The 23,204-nt window shown below is 46.7% G+C and overlaps 1 protein-coding gene across 3 annotated transcripts in view; it reads right to left on the bottom strand.

Moving 5' to 3' along the window:
* LOC135901070 (uncharacterized) overlaps positions 1-23,204 on the bottom strand; it is a 108,806-nt gene that overhangs the window by 37,819 nt on the left and 47,783 nt on the right. For all 3 annotated transcript variants that reach the window (XM_065430742.1, XM_065430743.1, XM_065430745.2), the window contains exons 3-5: positions 17,645-17,810; positions 8,911-9,028; positions 4,579-4,757 (exon numbers count right to left, since the gene is read on the bottom strand). In XM_065430742.1, the coding sequence (XP_065286814.1) occupies positions 4,579-4,757; positions 8,911-9,028; positions 17,645-17,810 (463 nt within the window). The remainder of the gene's footprint in view (positions 1-4,578; positions 4,758-8,910; positions 9,029-17,644; positions 17,811-23,204) is intronic.

Raw genomic sequence — 23,204 nt, forward strand, 5'->3', positions numbered from 1 at the left:
CCTTCATTTTAGGGCAATACTGTGTTCTTGCGTGCGTCGCTCGGTAGCCCCTTGTGGCCTGAGCTTGCGCGCAGCGGCGCTAGAGGCTGACGGCTGACGCGGCCCTGTGGCTCGCTAAGCTCGAACCCGCGGCGGTCGGTACTCCTGTGAGACCCGAAGACCCCACAAGGTATATGGCCTTGTCGCTTCCTTTCAGGACATTCCATCGCAAGACTGTTCCCGCTGAGCTGCGCTTTGAGCACTGCGGTCGATCACTGTCTTCACGGGTGCAACATGGTCAATTACGAGTTTAAAACGCCCGCTTTGTAATGCTATACTTAAATCGTGTTCAACTGATAGGAAGGCTGTAGCGTTGCGCCATTTTAGAAACACTGACGAGCTATAAATTTTACGGAAAAGAAGGACCAGCATCTCAGTCCAACATAGGCAAGAGTGTCCATAACAAGCGCATGGCACGTGACATGTTTCAGCACATACGGTTAGGTAAAGTCACGCGAGCCTATAGCAGCTCATTTCATGACGCAAGATTTCATAGCGTAGGCGACTGACTGTACTTCGCTTTTAAACAAGGCGTCGTCATTTGCACGAAGCCCATGAGCAGCGTCAAAACGGCTTGAAGCAACGCAACAAGGCAATCGACTCACTGTCAGTTGCTATACTTTAGATTGTGTAATCGTTCTCCTCAAGCGTCCAGCAGGAAATCGAGAGCGCTCTTATCGGAGAAGCGATCGAGTTGAACCTGAGCGGAGACCGAGCCCGTTTAAGCACTGCGCAACGCACAGAAGAGAGAGAGAAAAAAAAGTAAGAATGCTGTCGAAAAAAAAAAGAGGGGAAGTAGGGGTGAGGGGGTGGGGTAGGGAGGCACTTGGGTTGAATTCTTTCGCTTTTGCTAACATCATTACGCCTACACTGGTAGAGAGTCCGGCCCAGGAAAAAGCAAGAGGCAGGACGGACGCAGAAAAAGTAAGCCAGGGAGACAATAGAACCTCGCGTTCCGAGAGAAGGCAACGTCATTTAATGCGTACATTTGTTTGCGCTTCGTACGTGTATCCTGTTCCTGTGACGAAAATGCTTTTTGAACAGGATGCAGGCGGAAGAGCAGGTCAGCGACAAAAAGCAAAATTTCAAGAACTTAAAAGGAGGAGTCCGCAGAGGCCCATTCAAGAAACGATTTGCGAGCGATGGATCTTCAAGCGTCGTTGTTTTGCTAATACACACTCCTGGGCCAGTCCAACAGGTCTGCCACACTACTGTCAACGAGTGCGAGTCTTCTTCACAGGACAAACAACGGCAATTTAGGAGGGAGAAAGCTGACAGGCCTATGCAGACGTCGCTGATGCGCGCTGCCGGCCAGTATAGGCGGATAGCTCCTCGGGAGTCCGCTGCAGTGTGTTGACCAGAGACACGATGAAGATTGCTTTTTCTTTCCTGATGACCGAGGAAAACGATTCTCTTCATGACATCGATAGCGCCCTGACGACGCTTCAGTGCCGCTGAGACATTCTAAAAAAGATGTTGCGACTAAGTTTTTGAGACATTGTACCTGCTAAATGCTTAACTATTTGTCATCCCGTACGTCATGTTAAGATGTTGCATTATCGGGAACATAAAACAACAATATGTGCATTCACAAAAACGCTCCTAAAGCGCACTGGAATATTTCTTTTAATGGACTTCATTCAGTAAGAATAATACGGACAGCTATTATGCGAAGTAGCAACACGCGGCAAAGAAACTGTTTCCCGAAATGGCCGAGTCTCGGCGATGCAAAACCACTCTCACTGAACTCACTAATTTTGTTGCTCTAAACCTTTCCCCTTGAATCCGTGCAAGCACGCGCGTTCCAGATGTTGCAAATAATGTTTACTACACTCTCGGAACTAAACCTTGAATAGCATCTTATAAGCGTATGTTTAACGCCACGTTGACTAGCGGTCATCTTAACTGGGTTGCAAAATCTTGATACATGTAGAATTGCAGTATAAAATGCGGACACTTCCCACAGCGACATGCATAGATATAAGAGGATAGGCCTGGCTATGAGATCGACAACTCGGAGGAATGGGATGAAAGTTAATTTAATTGTTGTTGCAGCACAATTTCTTGCACACAACAAGGCTGTGTACTAATTTTTACTTGCTTGATGGTTTGTCATATGTTGGTATAACCGACTTCTTGTACTCAAGAAATAAAACGCACGGTCAGTGAAAGAAAAATAGACAAGAAAAATCTAATGCTGAAGCGTCGCATCTCTCTACATTTTAGTAACCAACAATACGTTTCAACAATGCGTTCATTATCAAACCGTAAGAATTTAACGTTATTTTTTTTAAATTTCGGTATGTGCATAGTAAGCACCGAATGACCATCTCTGTAGGGCTTCCTTTTTGTTTGTTTCATCTGCACCTACATTTATTGCACTTACATCGTACGTATAGCACTTACGTTTTTTTTTTTATGACAATGAGAAAGAGGGATTGCTGCCGTAACATAAAGACCGTTGTACGCGTACTGCCAAACAAGCTGGAGCCTTCTCAAACGTCTGGAGACATGGCAAGGTATATCTTAACCTTAGTGCTATGGAACATCTCGAAAGATGTTGCGAAGTAGATGCACTTAGGGCGCCAAGGAATACTATGTGCAAAAGTTCACTTCGGTGCTCACTGCTTCGTTGTTGACATCAGAAACCCCAAAAATGTCGCCCTCCTAGTAACATCATGCATCGGAAACCTAAAATTCTTAATATGCCGCCTGCAACGTGAGACCTTGAAGGCGCAGTCACAATTTAGCAGCATGGTCATGTTTACGTGCTCAGAAATTTCAGAATACATTGGTGTCCTCTTTGTTAATTACTTTATAGTCCTTGATTTAACAGCGCGAAGTGATCTACAGAGGGAAAGATTCTCGAGTGTTCTAGCGCACAGGGCAATAACTTTGAATAACGTAGAAAACTACGTTTGGCCGCTTTTCTGCTTTGGCATACAATTTTTTTTCTTTCGCAAAGCAAAAGAAAATACATAATACCGTACGTACACAGGCGAATACTGTGTAGTGAAAGTTTAAGCATATGCCCATGTCAACAGGGCTTTGCGTTTTCGTAAAGATACAGGCCATAATCGCGCCCTGTTTGTAAACGCAGCTGACAAGCCTCTCAAGGAATAAAATATGAAAGGGATGTTAAAACTTGCATGGGGCTGTAATAGGCTGTTTGTAGTGCGGTAATATTGAGACATCATGTCTTTACGGCAAGCTGATTTTTAAATATCTCTTCGGTAACCTGTTCCAGAAAAAAACTCCCTGCGTTTTGGCTTGTTTTCTTTTTTTCTAGCTCTTGAACTGCTCGATACAAGCAAGAAAAACAATAAGCTTAGAGCGTGAGGGACACAGCCCCGCAAATACAGAATAACAGGTTTGAGAATGTATAGGCCCATCAGCATGCATCATTTCTGCATGCAACTTGAGGAAGTATTTGAAAGAAAAAAGAAAATATCCGCAATAGTCCCCGAACTGCGTAGTCAAAGTGGTTACCAACTCAGTGCCTCTTTTCTTGATAGTCTGAGTGACCGTACTTCGCACGCATGGATGAAAGGGATAACAAAGCGCAAGGGCAGGATTACCATTTAAGCAGAAGAATCAGTCTAAGAGTTAGTTCCGGAACGCATTTCTCTGGGGAGATAAATACAGAGTGAAGCGAGAGGTAGTTGGTGTAACGGCGCAGAACAAGGACCCCGCCAAACGGCGCGGTAAATAAGTATCATTCACGGCAACCGTTTGCGCTATTGCTTGGTCTTGCGCAGATATCTTTGCGCTCGAGTGGTAATAGCCGGCTATGGGGGAAAAGTAGCAGAAAAGAGCGAACGATCAGCGAGCCTACGATTCTCCCTTAGCATGGCTTAGCCATGCTAAGGCTGAGGGATGTTCAGCATACGACAAGTAAAATCGCCAACGTTATCGCTACACAGATGATACGGGACTGTGCCGAACGAGTATAGTGAAGCTTTCCGAACGGGAAGCAAAAGCAATTTTTCATTCTGCTAAAATGCGCTATCAGGGGCTCGCCGCGGTTTTAGTTGTGCTGCCTATGTACAGAAGTGGTTCCTCGTAAAAGCACTTTTCTTGCAGTTGGAAGAACGCCCGTCTGCCCACTTAAAAGCGCCATAAGCAGACTGCTTCGTACAGCACGCAGTAGCTCATCCATAATGTTACGTGGACAATGATTCAGTGACAACGGCTTCAACTTCGAAGACGATGGCGGTGTCAAGGGCCCATCAGCATCCTCGTGAATGTGGCTTGCTAAAAAACAAAATAAAAATAGAAACGGAAACCAGTGGGTGGTAACGTCAATACGGGCAAGCCGCAACCTTCATTTGTTGCTGCTAGTTCTGTCGTACCTGTACATTGCATTTTATAACACCGCGAGGTCCCAGTTTACGGTGTGCTCTGAGCGCGTGCTTTGGAGCGCATCAATGAATCGTCTCCCCATGGCGACCCTTTGTGCGGGTACTGCAATTAAGATACGATTTTGATGAGCCAGTTCCCAGTACGTTACAATCTGTGCGGCACAGTTGTCAAACTCACGTGGTTGGTAGTCCGGAGAGTCGGTGTCGGTGATCTTCTGCAGCACGCGGAAGGATCGCGACTGCACAAAGTCGCCTGGGTCCGAAGCGCGCTGTCCTGGCGCCTGGCGGGGCAGCGATTGAGTTCGGTTAGGGTCCATGTAGCCCTGCTGCTGTGACGGCGTCCCATCCAAGTTCAATCTGCACGACACACGCGAATCAGATATATAGACAAATAGAGAGTACTTGCAATTGGAAAGAACATGTATTTGCCAACACGTACATAAACGTTGACAGATACCATGTGTGGCAATTGATGGTCATGAGTTGAAGATGAAAAATTTAATGAATGAATGAATGAATTCTTGGACTTTCCATGCCAAAACAACAATATGGTTATAAGGCACGCCTTACTGGGGTGCTCTGGATTAATTTTGACCACCAGAGGATCCCTAACGTGACCCCAATACACGGAACACGGGCCTTTTTGCATTTCGCCCCCATAAAAATGCGGCAGCCGCGGCCGAGATTCGATCCCGTGAGCTCGTGCTCAGCAGCACAACACTAAAGCCACATATGGTATCTGTCACTTTAATTTTTCATCTTACCCACCGCGGCGGGTAAGATGAAAAATTAAAGTGCAACAAGAGCAGAGACAGAGAAAAGGTGACCATTACTTTAAATGGCGAGGCATTGTAAACGACAATAAAGGTTTAGGGATACCCAATGGAGCAAACGAATTCGTTTAAGGCATCTCGTGGAAGATGTTGTCCGCAGTAACGAAAACATAAAATCTAAACCTATACAGTTTCTTCAAATGCAAGACATGATACTTGATGCTATAGTTCTTAGCGTTAGTGGTATGTGAATAATTGTGTAGTCTGGACGCTCATAACAGGTGAGCATTGTTTATAGGCCGACACCTCTAAATCACTGTCGACAAGGCGAGGACACATCGGTGCGTTGAGAAAATGGCTTCGGGCGACGCCGCATTGGGCGTCGTTAATTATGATTAGTGAACAGCATATGCCTGCGTATGTGCGGCTCTGCGACCAACGAATTCACAGGTCTGCCGTAATTTCGCATTCACCTTGGAATGAGCACCGCGGCTGTCGATTTGCGTGCCACTGAAACTCGTAGCGCTGCAACAAGGCGAACGCAGCATCAGCGCTTCACGTTCTGAAGTGAAAAGCCCCAGAATAATCACTGTGACGTTGCGGCTTGCCTTCAGAAGGTCGCAAGAGCTTGCGAAGAATTCGCAGCAAGGAAAGTTCATCAGAGCACGCAAACGTAATTTAAATGAGGCGATTCAAGAAATTCTAGCTGTGACACCAGTATCTCGTACTAGAAAAAGAGTGACATAACTCGGGCATACGACAATCACTGAAGGCCCGAAATGCGAAATCAAAATTACGTATTGTGTTTTTTTATTAGACGCTCTTCCGTAATTCTTATATCGCAAATTCATATGAAGAATGCTATCAGTGTTGACAATTTTCTTGTTTTTTTGCCAAAGTAATGATTTATCGGACATAATCAGATATCTCGCTAATTACCATAGAATATCACTATTGAGTCATCAGGTATACCGCAGCACAGCGGGAATTTGTAGAAGCGGCAGGAAAGTACTAGCGACCTATATAGAGTAATATAATACGTTACCTGATACGAGCAAGAGCTTCGTGTCATGTGTTCACGACAGCATTGTTTTGCGGTTAGTATGGCTTACTTATCCCGTCAAAAAGCGTGCAACAGGGAGACGTCCGGCCTGCTTTGTCCCGTTCTCACACAGGACTGGTGAAGAGGCGACCCTAAAGACTCCGCACGGGGTCAGCGCGTACTCCTACATGGCTAAGCAAGACCGGACTTGCGGCGTCACCATTGTGTGTGAATTCCAAGGCTCAAGGAAGCGTTGCACATTATTTGTTGCCGTGTATTGGACTCGCTTCAGAGTCTAGGACACATTCTCATTTCAGTACTTCAGCGTCGAGACGGCCTAGATGCTAATATTGACATGTTTCCGCGAGGCGACAAGTATTCCGGCTCGTAGTGAAGTCTTAACTGATGCGGGCTTAAATTGTGACTGGTAATTGCTTAGTAGACTCATTTCGGTGCATTGTGTCAGGAAGGGAAAGTAGGGGGAACAGTGGGGAGTGGGGGGAAGTGGGGGGGAATCGGGGGGGGAGGGGGGGGGGGCGGCCCAGCATCGAGTTTTGAATGGCTCACAAGCTGTGCGGCGTGCGTTCTCTTCCGCATCGCTTTGCGCACCGCATTGTTCGCCCAACTCGCGATGCTGATTTGAAGATTATAACAGCGCTAACACATGCAACCACAAAAGAACAAGGACGATACACAAGCGCTCGCGATGCTGCTTGAATGGAGATGCACTGAACGACGTACCTATACAGGGTGTTGCACTGAACTTGAGCCAAACAGTAAAAATATGCAAGTACCATGTAGCTGGACAGAACCAAGGTAATGTTGTTTGCGGTTGCTTAGAGATACTCAAATGATCTTTCGCATTCCACCTGATTCGATAATCGATCTTAATTAATTAACCAAATTGCCAATTATTATAATTGTATTAAAAGTGTCAATCAGAAAATTGTAGAGCGACATGAAAAATTCACTACACAGCGTTCTGTTGCTCGATACGTGCTACGTAAAAGAGTTTTTCCAAGCATTACAGAAGCGAATACACGCAAACTGCCTCGAGCGGCCAGTCGCGGGGCAATTTTGCGTCTATTCGCGCGCTTCGTTCGCGCTCAGAAAAACACTTTTATGCAGCATGTATTGAGCAACAGGAAGCTGTATCGGGAGTTTTTCATGTTGCTGTACAATTTTCTCATTGACACTTCATCTAAATATAATATTTGAGAAGTTTATTCATTAATTAAAGCTACTTATCTAATTAGGCGGAATGCAAAAAATAATCTGAGTATCTCTAGGTAACCGCAAACAACATTACCTTGGTTCTGTCCAGCTACGTGGTATTTGCATATTTTTAATGTTTGGCTCAGGTTGCGCGGGGCACCGTGTAGACCTTAGGTTTCTCAATCTCCACGGAAAGGCAGCGCTGGGGCAATTCCAGCAAGGCGAGAACCGCCTGCGGCCGACGTCTTCCACCTCCTCCTCCTTGAAAGTGTTGCAAGGCCCCTTTAAGACTTCGTTGCACATGAAAGAGCCCGAGTAGCTGTTGAGCATTCTTCTAAAATTAATCCACTACAGCGCGCCTCGTGAATCACGGGTGCATTACCGAATTTATCTCGGCACTTATCGTCACCACGCTGTGAGAGTGCGTGATAAACAGTCCAGTCATTACCCCGCATCTCGCAAATGCAAAGCAGCATCCGCCATCGAGGAGTTATTGTGAAAGTTAGGAACAGTTTCTCGGCTTTTCCCAAACTTTGTTCTCAACGAATCTTGCAGCGAGCGCGCAGAGCTTTTCTTTGCACATAACGGTGTCATTTACCCTTACCCGCAAACTCTTTCACGCACACTTTGTCAGGCAAAATTTTACCTTAACGACTAGTCTGTTCCCGCTCGAGTGTATAGAGGAATGTGATCAAATTTTATGGCTTACTTCACGAAATATTACGTGAGGCGCTGATGCTTACTTAATTTGTTTGGAAAGACTAAAAAAAAGGAGTCACAAAATACGTTTGCCATTGGAGAGACATTCAACGCTCCATTGAGCGTGAACATCGCCTAACGACATTTTTACCAAGAGGCGCAGTGGGCAGTTGAAGACGGTGAAACGACGCCCTGGGACACACACACACACACACAAACACGCACGCACACACTCACGCACAAAGGCAGCTATAGTTGAGCGCACCTCCGTTTCAGGCAGGACGCACGAAGCTTTCGCGATAATAAGAGTGATAAGGTGACGGAATTTAAGTGGCTGCGCTTGCAACGGCGCGTAAGGAGATGAGCAAAAATGCTGCAGGTTTACAAAACCGCTTCGCATCGGGTCGTTCTTTCGGGTCATTTCCGCCGTGTTCCTCGAGCGTGCATAACGTCTCTGTTCCACGACTAGTGGAGACATTTGGTACGGCAGCGTCGACGCTACGGCCACCTCATTCATGCACAGAAAAAAAGTCAGGCGACGCCCTGCGAAGTTCCTTGAATGGTTCGAGTCGTGTTATCGGAATGGTCCCGTTAAGGTTTTGTGTCGCTACGCCGCGGAGAAAAAAAGTAGAAAAAAAAAGAAGACGCGCATCCAGAATTGCACGTGCGTCTGCACGCGCAGCGCGAGGGAGAACCCTTCGTTCGGAGAGGTTATACGAGTACACGATTAAACAAAAGAACCGCTTCGGTCTCGACAGGGAAATGCAGGGCTCGCGCTCACCCTTCCATCTGACGGTTGGGCGGGTCTCCCCATCCTTCGCCCTGGGCGGCGGCCGCTTCCTGGCGAGCGTTGATGCGCCTCTGGATGCGCGGAGACTTGATCTCGGACAGGTCCAAACCTGCGCGAAAAAGGAAGAAAGAAAGGAACCGTGACGCACGAGACAGAGTGCTCGACGTTGCGCATTACGGAAGCGCTGTGTACTCGAGCACTCTAAACTTTGCATCGGCGGAAGGAGAACTGCGCGCCGAATTTCTTGCCGAATGGCCACATTTAAGGTTCACCTCTTCGCAAGCACATTGAACTACGTGAGATACGCGGAACTCAGGATAAAAAAGAACGGAGATATGAAAAAAAGACGGATAAAGGCGAAGGCTTCTTAACATTGGCTATACAGAAGGGGAAGCCAAGCGACAGCTATTGGAAGAAAGCCGGGGTAGTGAGATCCGTGCAGCTATATATAGATGTGTGGCTGCAGCCACGCAAGCTCTGGCGGCATCACATCCATAGAAAAGATCATACAGAGTCCCCATCCAAGGTTTCATCACCTTCTTTCGGTTTAGAGTTCGCCATCGCAGCAGCTTCCTCGTGTGCTTCGTAGAAGCCTTAGAGAAACGTTGTTGGAAGCACTGGGATAGTGCCTTCTTACGCCCTCCACAGCGGTGCGAAAAAATGACCTCGCAATGTGTGTCTAATGCAGCTGTCACTGTAGAATGGCGTTCAAAAGTACTTTTGGTCTTTCATAATGTTGAACGCACGTGCGATACAGACGCACAGTGAAAAGCAAGCGCCAGGTGCAATTTGGTGGATTGGTTTGCTTCCCATACATCTCTCTTTTGGGTTTCTTCAAGTCTCTTAAACACAGAGAGAAATGGAGCATTTTGTAACTCAGTAATTGCAACGTGCGTAAGACTGTGGCATTCCACTCACCACTATTATTAACAATCAACCAATCAATCGATGATGTATTTACCGCGCGCAGGAACAACAGTAAGGTCTGAGCGCTGGCGCACGCATACATTAAAACCAAAACAAACAAACAAAAAAACCTGCAGGGGAATATAAGCATAAAAGCAGAATGAATGAAAAGAACAATTATGAAAAGTATAGTGTACATACACAAAGCGCAAGGTAACTATAGAAGAAAAGGGAGGAGAAGCTAGGGCAGTTGAACAATGTGTGAAATTACGACACAACAACGCAAAGCTCGGGAAAGAACAATGACAGCGAGTTATGAAAAATATCCAGATGATGAAAATAAGCATTTTAAAGACTCTATTCTATGGACGGCTGAGCGCTGGTGATGATAGGTAGAAACATGGAAATGTTTGTTCTGTGGTGATCTTGCGTGGAATATGAAACATGATACAACTGAGGAGGTCGGAGGAGGAGATGAAACATCGGCAGCAAAGTATGGGCAATGACAATAATCGAACTGTGGCTGGGACAAAGTCCAGTGTCCGTGTTAGCAAAGCGGTGATGATATATGCTTAGAAACATTTTTGGACCCGATTAGTAATATCACACATCCACAAACGCCATTCCAGTCGACTGACGCGTATTAGATTATTAATAATAACAACAACAACAATAATAACAACAACAACAACAACACCAACAACAACAACAACAACAACAACAACAACAACAATAATAATAATAATACTAATAATAATAATAATAATAATAATAATAATAATAATAATAATAATACTCTATGCATATAATCACATATTCGTTGAGCTTCAAGTAAGACTAGTGTAAGCAACAGCTCACCTATGCGTAGCAAGAACGTATATACAGACCACCTTCACAGCGCTCTCGTTTGTCCACTAAGTATGAAGTTGGAACTTCTGTTTTATACACAATTCAGCGAAATAATTTGAAAGCATTCACTTCGATTGACGCACTATAACAGATGCATTTTTTCTTTCTTTTTTTTGGTCAAACAGACCTGTTTAGGTGGGTTAATACCTGAAGAGGCAGACATTACTTGCACGACAAATCGCAAGTCCAGGTAATTAGTTAAAGAGATAGCTAATTCACTTTTTAACAAATCATTTCATGACCCATGTTGCAATTGTGAAATTGAAGTCTAGAAGTAGTGAAGTACTGTCTGCTTTGCGTATAGTAACGGTCTCTCATTGAAATCAATGTGGCTGTAGTCACAAGCAATAAACGCCGTGAAATAGTAAAATAGGGGAGCAGTCTTCATGTACGTAATCATTGATCGCTCTAAGACATGGGGTAATCGCACAAGCCTAAACAGAGAGTGATAGGCTTCGTCCTTCCGCTGCAGGAAACACGTTTTGCTGAGACACACCTACAGGACGGACTATTCGCGAACGCCGTAATGACGGGAAATGAGGAAGACTGTAGTGAGAGCTTACCAGCTGGCTCCGAAATTAATCGTCTACGCCCAGCCCACGGCTCGTGCCTCGGATCTTTAATTTCTTCGCTGCCCCCATAGCTTATCTACTAATACCGATCCCCACCTCGGTTCGATCACTTTGCGTTAAAGTACTCGGGCGACGTTCATGATGACGGTTCTTCCTAGAAGTATATCCTCGTAATCCTCGTAATATCCACTTTCTTGAAGTATCTCCTCGTAATAATTATCCTTTCTTATGGCAGTTGCCCAGCATAAACGTCGCAACCCTTCGTGCCTCGATGCGACGGCTACTGTGTGCCGTTCCCTGGTAAATGACTGGAAGTTGTACAAACACGCACGAGGCTGAGTATACAATAAAACGACTATATATACAGAGCTTATGAACGCTCGTATGACTTTATGATCGGCTCGCGTTTCTTCATGCAAGCTGCACATATAGGTACGAAAAGAATATATGAATGCGAAGAAGAGAAACAGAGGGGATCGATTTTTTTAATCACGGCCATATACAGCCACCAGGCAATGAGGCCAAGGAAAGCATAGGGGTAATTGGCTGTGGTAGAAATTTAAATGTAGAAAACGATGAAGGCGGGAAAAGGGAGAAGTGAACCGAAAGATTACTTTTCCTCCGGTAAGAGATAACTGCACACGCCCTTTGCGGAGGTTCTGGGTTCGGTCTCCATCGTAATGTAGACACACACACACACACACACACACACACACATACACACACACACACACACACACACACACACACACACACATATATATATATATATATATATATATATATATATATATATATATATATATATATATATATGTTGTTACGCTAAAGCTACACAAAGAACGGAGGAAGAGGAGAACGAAGTACGCTTCTCTTGGCAGCGGCTCCGTGTCGGCGCGGCCCCTTTTCATCAATTCATTTTTAGGTAAACGCACCCCATCGTAACAGTTTTGATGGAGGTGCGGGGAACAACAACGGCGCCCCCGAAGAACTACGACGAACCACCCGCAGAAGCGCAATCCGTGGAGCTTCGCTGAAGTCGCCGAATTGCCGGTCTGCCCCCACAGATGGCTTCCGACGGCGACAACCCGCCGCCTTCTCCCAGCTACCCAATGGCAGCCCGACATCAAACCACGAACTTTCGCCAGAAAAGCCGGGGAAGACGTGGACGGATGGCTCAGCTTTCACCTACGCGCAAGTCGGTTCAATGGTTGGAATGCCACCGCCCAGCTTAACAACGTTGCCTCCTTCCTCAAGGGAACCGCGTCTGTGTGGCTCGAAAACCACGAAGAAAACATGACGACGCGGGAAATGTTCGTAGACGAAATCAGGAAGTGCTTCGGAGATCCAGCAGCTAAAAAGAAGAGTTCAGAGCAAACCCTAATGCAGCGAGCCCAAGTTCCCGGCGAAACCTGCACGACGTACATCGAGGAAGTGCTGAAGTTGTGCAAGGCCCTGGACCCTCAGATGACAGAGAAGGACAATGTTGGTCATCTTTAAAAGGGATCGCCGAGGACGTGTACCAGTTCCTCATCGGAAAAGACAGTCTGTACTCCGTAACTGACGTCATTCGGCACTGCCGTACATTTGAAGCCTTGAAAGCTCGGCGTATCACACCGAAGTTCGACCGCCTGGCCAACGTAACTAACGTCGCCAGAGTTGCCGTGGTCCCAGCTCCACGCGACCTCGTGTCAGTTATTCAGCAAGTTGTGCGCGAAGAGCTTGATCGATGAGAGGCGGCTTCCCTCCCGAATCTGCGGGCTCGAGAGCCCTTTTCTTACTGCGACTTCCGTGAGACGTGCATCAACGCCGCCTCCGTAGACGCCTACAACTTCGCTCCTCGTTCAAGACCGCCAAACCCTACTATGAACGCGCATCCCAGTTATCAGTTCCACGACGGTTACTCACCCAGACCACTTGCAGTTTCTCAAGAGTGGGACGGCAGTGCCAGTTATCCTGCTACTAACAATTTCGGCGCGTCCCGTGAGCGCCTAATCTGCTTCCATTGCGGTATTCGCGGTCAGGTCGCCAGATTTTGTCCTCATCGCCGTCGCACGTCACCACCGTCCCGTGAGCGACCGCGCCCTTTTTATCGACGTAGCAATCGGCACGGCGGCGGGACACGCTGGCCTTCTGACTCCGATAGCAGGACAAACCACCTGGCGAATTATCGTAGCGACTCACCAGCTTCTGTGCCGAGCTTGACGCCGCCGCCTTCACGTAAGCGGAGGTCTCCATCGCCACTACGACGTCTCACGTCACCGCCACCGGGAAACTAGGCGGCGTGACCAATGGAGGTGAACTCGCCAGTCATCATCAACTACACGCCCCTATGTCTCCGCCAGTCACCATGTGTCATAACAAGATTCGTGTTTTACTGGACAATGTTGCCACGTTGGACTCAGTGGACACAGGAGCGAGTGTCTCCGTTGTCAGCCTGGATTTAAAAACCCGACTAGGTCGTAAAGTGATGTTGCGCTGGGATAACGCTAATGCATTTCGTGTTGTGAATGGCGAGTTGCTCCGACCTATTGGAGTGAGCGGCGCGAACGTTTATTTCTCCGATAACGTCTATCAAGCCGAATTTGCAGTGCTTGCTCAATCCACTCACAACGTAATTCTTGGCCTCGATTTCCTACAACAGTGCTGTGCCACTGTTGACTGCGGTACTGGTGAGCTTTTCCTGTCTCCTGTTGCCGACCAACCTACTACCTGGTCCCGCACTCTCGCCGTCATTGAAGATGTCTTACCGGCACGTTCCTTATCCAGAGTTCGAGTTGCTGCTTGCCGTGCTTGATGCAGTTGTTGAGTCTGTGCCTTCGATGGTTGTGAAGAAAAGTGTGCTCGTACCTCGATGCGTCCTCTCTGTGGTCTGCAGAAAAACTACACTGTGGGTGTCAAATTTAGCCTCCAAGTTTGTTGTGCTACCCAGCGGTATGCGCCTTGCCTCTTTTGAAGTGGATCCCAGTCTCAGCATAGGCGTTTCAACTGATGACACGTCACACGAATCCCGAGAGCACGGGGCTTACCACATTGTTCCTGAAGACTCGTCACCTTTTTTAAAGATGATCAACAAGTCACTGTCTTCAGAGAAGCGTCAAGCCCTGGTCAGCGTCCTTAGCAAGCATGCGTCATTATTTGATTTCGCGCAGAACTCTAACAAAGTTCGCGTTCCAACTATACGCGGGCTCGCCACAGGGTCGACACGGGGTCCGCACATTCCATCAGGTATAAGCTTTACCGCGTGTACGCGTCAAAGCGCAAGATCATCGCTCAGCAGGTCGACGACATGCTAGCCAAGGGCGTCATCCAAGATTCCTCTAGCCCTTGGGCTGCGCCGGTCACCCTCGTCAAAAAGAAAGATGGGTATTGGAGGTTTTGTGTTGACTACCGGCGTCTAAATTCTGTGACGAAAAAGGATATGTGTCCACATCCCCGGATCGATGACGTTATCGACTGCCTTCATTCCGCATCTTACTTTTCATCAGTAGACCTCCGATCGGGCTACTGCCAGATACCCATGCTTTCAGCTGACAAAGAGAAAACCGCTTTTGTGACCCCAGGCGGCTTGTTCGAATTCAATATCATGCCGTTTGGTTTGTGCAACGCGCCTGCCACATTTGAAAGGTTTATGGACATGGTACTGCGCGGCCTGAAATGGGAGGTTTGTTTGTGTTATCTAGACGACGTCGTTATTTTTGGCCGCACTTTTGCAGAGCACAACCATCGACTGGACGTTGTTCTGGCATGCCTTGAACAAGCTGCCCTTACCCTCAACTCCAAGAAATGTCACTCTGGCCAACGAGAGGCGCTAGTACTTGGACATTTAGTGGAGAAGCAGGGGGTGCGACCAGACCCACAGACCGTCGCTGCAGTTAGCGGCTTTAAACAACCGCAGTCACAACGCGAGCTGAGGAGCTTCTTGGGTCTTTGCTCGTACTTCCGACGTTTTTTGCTCAACTTTGCCGATACTGCCTACCCGCTGACTTCATTCCTTCGCAACGATAATTCTTTCAGCTGGACAGCAGATTGCGATTCCTCGTTTCGTCAACTGAAGTTCCTACTCTCTTCCGGACCTACACTTCGCCATTTTGACCCCTCGACCACAACAGAATTGCACAACGACGCGAGTGAAATCGGCCTCGGCGCCGTCCTCGTCCAGCGTTTTGGTGACGCCGAGCATGCCATTGACTATGCCAGCCGTTCGTTGAGCAAGGCCGAACAGAATTACACCGTGACTGAGCAAGAGTGTCTCGCTGTCGTCTTTGCAGTCCAGGAGTTCCGCCCATGTCTCTACGGGCGCCGCTTCACGATCGTTACTGATCCCCATTCATATGTTGGTTGGTTGGTCTCCGTGACCCGTCTGGCCGCTTTGCTCGATGGGCGCTACGTTCGCAGGAATTTGACTTTGCAGTCCGTTGCAAGAGAGGCCGACATCATGCGGAAGCCAACTGTCTTTCGAGGCTCCCTCTACCAACAAGTGCATGTGACGCCGACTATTTCGATGAGTTTCTGGCCGCCATCGACGAAATTCTTTTTCCCGACCTGGCCACTTTCCGGGAAGAGCAGCGTGACGACCGCAGCCTGGATGACCTCTTCGCCTCAGCTGCTCAACCAACAGGTAAAAATGGCTTTGTCATCCAAGATGGCCTGCTCTACAAGAAGAATTATACGGCTGATGGCGCCCGCCTCCTCTTAGTGGTCCTTAAGAATTTGAGAACCCACGTGCTCCGTGCTATGCACGACGACTCGACAGCTGGGCGCCTAGGTTTCACCAGAACACACTGCTGCATTCAGAGCCGATTATACTGGACTAGTATGCTACGGGATATAGAAAAGTATGTGGCCAGTTGTAATAAGCGCCAGCGATTCAAGCGCCCTAATACTGCCACGGTCGGACTCCTTCACCCTGTGGCGCTATCATCTCCTTTCGAAATAGTTGGAATAGACCTTCTCGGCCCATTCCCGCGCTCAACAAACGACAAACGTTAGATTATCGTCTGCGTCGACCATCTGACGCGCTATCCTGAAACCGCAGCGATGCCAACGACCACGGCTCTTGATGTTTCGATCTTTCTCCTGTCCTCCGTTATACTGCGTCATGGACCCCCTCGTCTTATTGTGAGCGATCGTGGTCGCCAGTTCGTGACCGACGTAGTCGAAGAGCTGTTGCGTCTCTGTGCTTGCCAGTTTCGCCACGCGACCCCGTATCACCCGCAGACAAATGGACTCGTCGAGCGCACTAACAGAACTTTGCCCAACATGCTTTCGATGTATGTCGATTCCAGGCACAAAAATTGGGATGATATTTTGCCTTTTATCACATACTTCTCTAACACTGCAAAGCATGAAACTACCGGCTACATTCCTTTCTATCTTCTTTATGTCAGACCACCACGCAGCTTCCTTGACACCATTCTACATTTTTACTCCTCATGCGGACTCTTCTATTGCCCAGGCTCTTTGCCACGCTGAGGAAGCACGCCGCATAGCTCAGCTGCGTACGTCAACATCCCAGGACCGCTCCAAGATCAGCTACGATTCACGCCATAAGAATGTGTCGTACGACAAAGTGGACATAGTATGGCTTTATACACCACTTCGCAAGCGCGGCCTGTGCTAGAAGTCTCTGGCTTGTTACACCGGGCCTTTCGTCACCACCAAGCGCCTAAGTGATGTGACCTATTCGATTGCTCGTCTCATTTCTAATGGCTACAGGTCTAAGAAGACGCAGCTTGTTCACATCGCCCGCCTGAAACGCTGTCATCCCCGCGACTCCGAGTAACAGTTACTCGCTCAGCGGGCTTCGTCTGTGAAGGGAGAAGTGTTAATCTAAAGCTACAAGAAGAACGGCGGAAGAGGAGAACGAAGTGCGCTTGTCTTTGCAGCGGCTCGGTCTCCCCGCGGCCCCTTTTCATCAATTCTTCGTAAAATAAACGCACCTCATCATAACAATATATATATATATATATATATATATATATATATATATATATATATATATATATATATATATATATATATATAGGCTGATGTGTAAGTAAGGGGTTACGGCGCAGAAAGACATGGCACGATCAGACATTCCCATTATCCTTCTGCAATTTCTCAGCTCGCCCAAAACTGTACACCAAAAATAAGTCTTACATTCGACAAACAAGAAAATAAGATGAAAATCCACAATGGCTTTGAGCCGCGACGTATGAGCAGGGGTGACTCCGCGCTTACATCCATCAGAAACACGTAGTGGACAATTAGTGGATGATCAGGCTCAAACAGTATCGAGGTACACGTGTACGCATGTGAGTGTGCAACTGTGACCAGCTGTGCCCTGTACTTACCGCCTGGCGTGTATGTGAAGGGTTTCTTATCCTTGCTGTTGAGCGTGCCGACCAGCTGGGGAGGTAGGTAGCAGAAAGGTTGGGTGCCGTCCTGCGGTCCCTGCGCCGCAACCTGGGCAGGGTCGTAGCCACACCCTGACTGCCTCTGTGAGGCCTTCTCAGCCTCCTGTAAAAGTGGAAGTGAAGGGTAATGAGACCACAAAAAAAAAAATGGCACGGTATTGCATGGAACACTACAACCGTGTACGTTCGTCCAGATTTTTGTAACACTGACGGGCAGTTCAGTGACATCCAGTATGCATACGAATGGAAGGAACAATGGTCAGAACAGGAATGAACGAGACTCGCGCTGTGGTAAATGATGCATTGGACGGATGGTGCGGTGAATCGACGAAACACTGCAACAGCAATGTGCAGCCGTTCAGGCATTGACTGCCGGTGACTGTTGCCGGTGAAAGTGCAAACGTTGCTCATCAAGTTTTCCTAAGAAAATGAACCAGAGTCATTAAGTCTACCAAGCATTCAGTATTACGAAACGTCTAAAGCGAATGACCGCAGCACCTCTAGTACTACGTAAAAAAAAATTACGCGGTTCTTTGTGTCTCTGCTAAATAAGCTACTCGCAACAGCATAAGGCCACGACAGTGTACGCGGAACTCTTGAAACTGGAGAGCGTCACTTTGACATCCACACTAATAGCACTCTCGGTGCGTTCTGCAGTGATCAGCGCTTGGAGTCGATTTCTTTAAAGGAGCGAACGGTAATATTTCTTCTTTTTTGTCACTGCGTGCCTACATTCTCGGCACTTGCCGCTGCACACTATACCATAGTACTGCCTGGTACGATGCGGTCGTTAGCTTCCGCACCTTTGGCTTTAAGCGGCGCAGTACCCTCCAGAGTCCACACAAACCTTGGGGTAACCATGCTCCAGCCACAAACCATGTTTTTTTTGCGCCCTTGATTCCTTTCAGCTCTTTTCATGATGCTGCACGCTTGCTTGCTTGCTAGCTCCTCACTTGTGGCGCTTACTCACTACAGGGGATTGGCTACGAAGCCGGCGGTTAAAGGTTAAAGAGAAGGGGAGAGAGAAAAAAACCTAAACGGGAAAGTAAATCAGGGTGAAGTATAACGTTTATGATAATTAGGAAATATATTTGCCAGGCAGATACAGAAATAAAAATATTTGTAATTATACGTAAACAGCAAGTTTTGTGCGTGACAAGTCACGAACGCAGCGACACTTCTTTCTTTTCTTTGTCAGATGAGGTGTTGTGACCGTTTTTAACAGAGAGCACAGTACATAGCCACTCTAGGTGAGTGGTAAAAAAAAAAGTTTGTGGGGGAGGGGGGGTGGGGGTGCGGGCGCGAGATACGTATCCTCTGACAGCAACTAAAAAGCGGAAATGTGAAAAAGATGGTGAGGCGCGTATAGCTGAAATACTCCGCGTGAGTGTGACGTCATTTTCGCGACAATTTAATTCACTCCCTCGAAATGGTTCAGCATAACTCCATGCGTTTGATCCTGTCTAACTATACTCCAACCGCGAGCGTCACTGACACGAAATATAGTTTACATCTACCATCACTGGCATCTCGTCGTAAAGCTTTTCGTTCGTGCCTTTTTCACCGCATACATCATAATCAATCATTGACTAACGAATTCGTCTCTCCTCCTCAGTACGTCTCATCGCGCATTGCCCATCGACAAAAGGTTGCGATCCCACTCTGCAAGATGTTGACATTCCACAAGCAGGCCGAATTCCCAAACTTTTTTCCTTGCATTAGTGATCTTTGCCCTTGGCTGGCCGCCATTGCTAATAATACGTCCATCATCAAGGTTGGCTGTAAAATTCTCTTACGAAGGATTCTAGCGTAATAACCGTTCGTGAATACAGGCCCTCGTTCCTTCACAAAACGTCTGGGGCCTAATTCAGAGATGTTCTCGTTCTTAAGTGCTCTTTGCCATTGGCCGGCCGTCTTCACGAATGGTTAGCCTATAGCAACAGCTTGGTTGAAATTTTCACTTACGAACAATTCTACCGTGAATACTGGCCCTGAGCCCGCATTCACAAAAAAAAAAATCTTATGCTAGAATTGTCCGTAGGAGAAAATTTCAGCCACTCCTGATGCTGGACATGATCATTCGCGAAGGTGGCCGGTCAATGACAAAGGGCACTTATGATCGAAACTCTTAGTGAATTTTTCCCCTGAAGACCACCTTCCTGCGTTCACAGCCGATACAGGTGACCCTCAACGATTCAAAACGACTTTAACTTACTGACTTCAACTAACTAACTAACGCTTAACTAACTAACTAACGAATAACTAACTAACTAGCGCATTGCCAACATTTACAAGGATGCGATCGCTAGAAATGCGGTGCGCCACTGTCGCATCCATCTAAACGCGTCTATTGATAGCGTGTTACGTAACTTTTCATCTGATTATTTCCTAATTAAGCATGCCGTTTACAATATAGAGTTGTCATCGCACCCGCCATCCTTGTGTGTGCTCATTTCTTTCCCTAGCTGATTCGAATACTACTCAATATGCGGCAAGAGCCGTAACACGACAAGAATTTATTGCATTTTTTCAGAGATTGTGTCGATCGATGTATTCGATATAATTCATCTTGTTCTTTTAAACTACTTCCGTCTTTAATGCGTTGGTCCTGAGTGTACGATAAGTGAAATAAAATTCTCTGCGAGAACCCTTGCAAAAAAAAAAGCTATTGCATTTTTTTAAAGATTGATATAAACAGATCCATAGTGTAGGTGGCGGAGAAGAGGGCTAAGCAAACGAATGTTGCAAGGGCGGTCAATCGGATTCAAGAAGGAAATTTTCCATGGCGCCGCGGATATTGCTTTAATTGCCCGAACATGGAGGTTCCGAGGAAATGAAGCTGAGGTTTGCACGCGGAAAATTCTTGATTGATTGATTGATTGATTGATTGATTGATTGATTGATTGATTGATTGATTGATTGATTGATTGATCTCGTAATACTGCGGACAGCTGTGTTGTCCAAGCAGGAGACGTTACAGAAGGTGCAACAATTTTCTAGTAATCTTCTAATGCATAAACATCGCTGCAGTTAATAACAAATTCAGGCAGATTATTCCATTGCTCGTTTTTGTATGGAAAGAAGGATTTCTGAAAAAGCTTCGTCTTAGGAAAACAAGAACGCACAACTTTAGTATGATTAAGGTAGGACGACCCTTCCGACGGAAGAAGCAAATGCTTATCACGTGGCAGTCCAGTTTTGCCGTTGTAGAGCAAACAGTTAGTCTTGCTATGCATCGCCGAGCTTGGAACGGTTCCATTTGGATCTGCTGTAGCACGTTAGACAGCGATGACGTACTGCAGTAGTTAGCTAAAATGAATCTAACTGCAAGCCTCGACCTGAATCCGCTGCACCCTCGCAACAGCCTTAACATAAGGGTACCGAACAACAACCGTGCACAAGTACCGGGAGAACCAGAGTGCGATACGCTGCCAGATATGCTGATGGAGAGTAGTTGAGCTTCTTTTTCAAGAAACAGAGTTTCTTAAGCGCTTTCGTGCCTACGTCATTGATATGCTCATTCCAGTTCAATGTATTATTGATCGTTAGACCCAAATACTTGACAGAAGAGGCTCCTTGAATATATTATCGTTTAACACAACAAGCAAAACTTTAACGGTTATTTTTTGTAATTATACGCAATAATACTGATTAAGAAGAAACACGTCTCACTCCTTTTCGTTTGCACTTATCCGCGCGTTTACAAAGGTTTTTATTCAGCTCTAAGTGTGAAGAGACACTGTCCATAATAGACTACACAACACAGTCATCCACAAACAATTTCACTGTCACATGATCATCAATATCATTTGCAATGTCATTTATGTATATCGGGAACAGTAATGGCCCCAACATTGAACCCTGCGGAACACCAGACAAAACTTACAATTTTAAAGGCTTACTGTTTCAACTTCAACGTCTTGTGTACGGTTCTACAGATAAGCCTGCCGAACTTCTTTTAGGCTGTCTATCAATAAGCTGTGAGAAAACGGCCAAACGCTTTCTATGGTCTGCCTCCTTGAAGGCCTTGATTCGGGTTCACAGCCAGTAGGAACACAAAGGAGATAACCAGACCACATAGCAAAACCCGGAAACGCGCAACTCCAGGCTACCTGGTTTAAATGGGATAGCTTGGTTTGGTTTGGCGCCTATGGGTACGGTACAACCCACTACAGCGGCGCTGTGCGCAGATCGAACGCTCCAAAGCTAAAACGGACGCTGTTTCCTGTTGCTCCTAAATTTCTTGCGAGCAAATAAACTGACAACTCAACGCGTTGATTGAGAATACAGCATCTTCTGCTTGCACCGCTAAACTAAAGCATGCTATGAAAACGATATGTCGCCTCGCGGCATGCGTCATGAGCAACTTCAGACCTTGCGAGGCAGTCATCATTCCTGCTACCATGCCTGCAGACAAAAGTACCTTAGCGAGAACATTCCTGCTGCTTAAAACACTAGTAACGCTAATGCTGGGACAGAAAGCTATGAACGAACAAAGCCAAATTACGCTTAAACGTACGTCATTATAATTTATTAAAGCACCTGCCTAAACAAAGCACACTCCGCGATTTGAAACGCCAGCAAGGTATTGAAGGCAATGTTGTGCTCGCCGGGAAGAAAGAAGTCCCGAGTGAAGTGTTTCGAACAAACCGGCATAGCATCAGTTGTCACCTTCTCCCCATGCGAAGTTTCTCATCCAAATCACTCTCCGATGCGTATCGTCTGCTTCTTTCGCGAAAAGATGAAATCATACATTGCTGTATTTTCACCGCGATGACACGCATAATGACACAAGTCTTTCGACATCCATATTATTTTTTTTTTCATTTTCAGGCTTGTGTCCGGCGGCCCCACGACGATTCGAGAACTACGAGGCATTCAGCGCATGTCGTGATAGGAGGTATTCTTTCGCTTCAAGATTGAACCTGGATGAGCTGTTTCTCGGCACGGCGGCTAGGGGCGAGCATTTGGTTGGAGTTGCCAATATGTATTTGATAAGCAAAATGGCAAAATTTTACTATACCACAATAGAAGTACAGTAAAACCTGATTAGCTCAAGCATATACTAGATGACTATTTGTCGCCGCATCGTTTCGAAAAAGATGCCAGTTAAAAGCATCATCATCATCATCATCATCATCATCATCATCATCATCATCATCAGTGACATCGCGAGCTCCATGTGTGTGACTAATGGCTAGATTCACGATAAACGCTGTGCAAAAAAAAACTTGGACAAATAATGAAAAGTACGCAGCTTTTGTGCTCTCTGCTTGTGTCTACATTCTGTTGCGCATCGTTTATGATGAATCTGTTCCTACTTGCCCAAGTTGCAGTTGTTTTGCCTTAGATCAAGTTGTTCTGTCATAGAATCACGAAGCAATATCAAGAAGATCACCGAAATAACGCCTGAACTTTGAGGCCCAGGTGAAGTAAAGCGTAGCGAAAGTATGCAACACCATTCCCCTCCCATGATGGGGGAAAGCGGGTAAGAAAC

The sequence above is a fragment of the Dermacentor albipictus genome, chromosome 1 (genome assembly GCF_038994185.2).
Source record: "Dermacentor albipictus isolate Rhodes 1998 colony chromosome 1, USDA_Dalb.pri_finalv2, whole genome shotgun sequence".
NCBI classification, from domain to species: Eukaryota; Metazoa; Arthropoda; class Arachnida; order Ixodida; family Ixodidae; genus Dermacentor; species Dermacentor albipictus.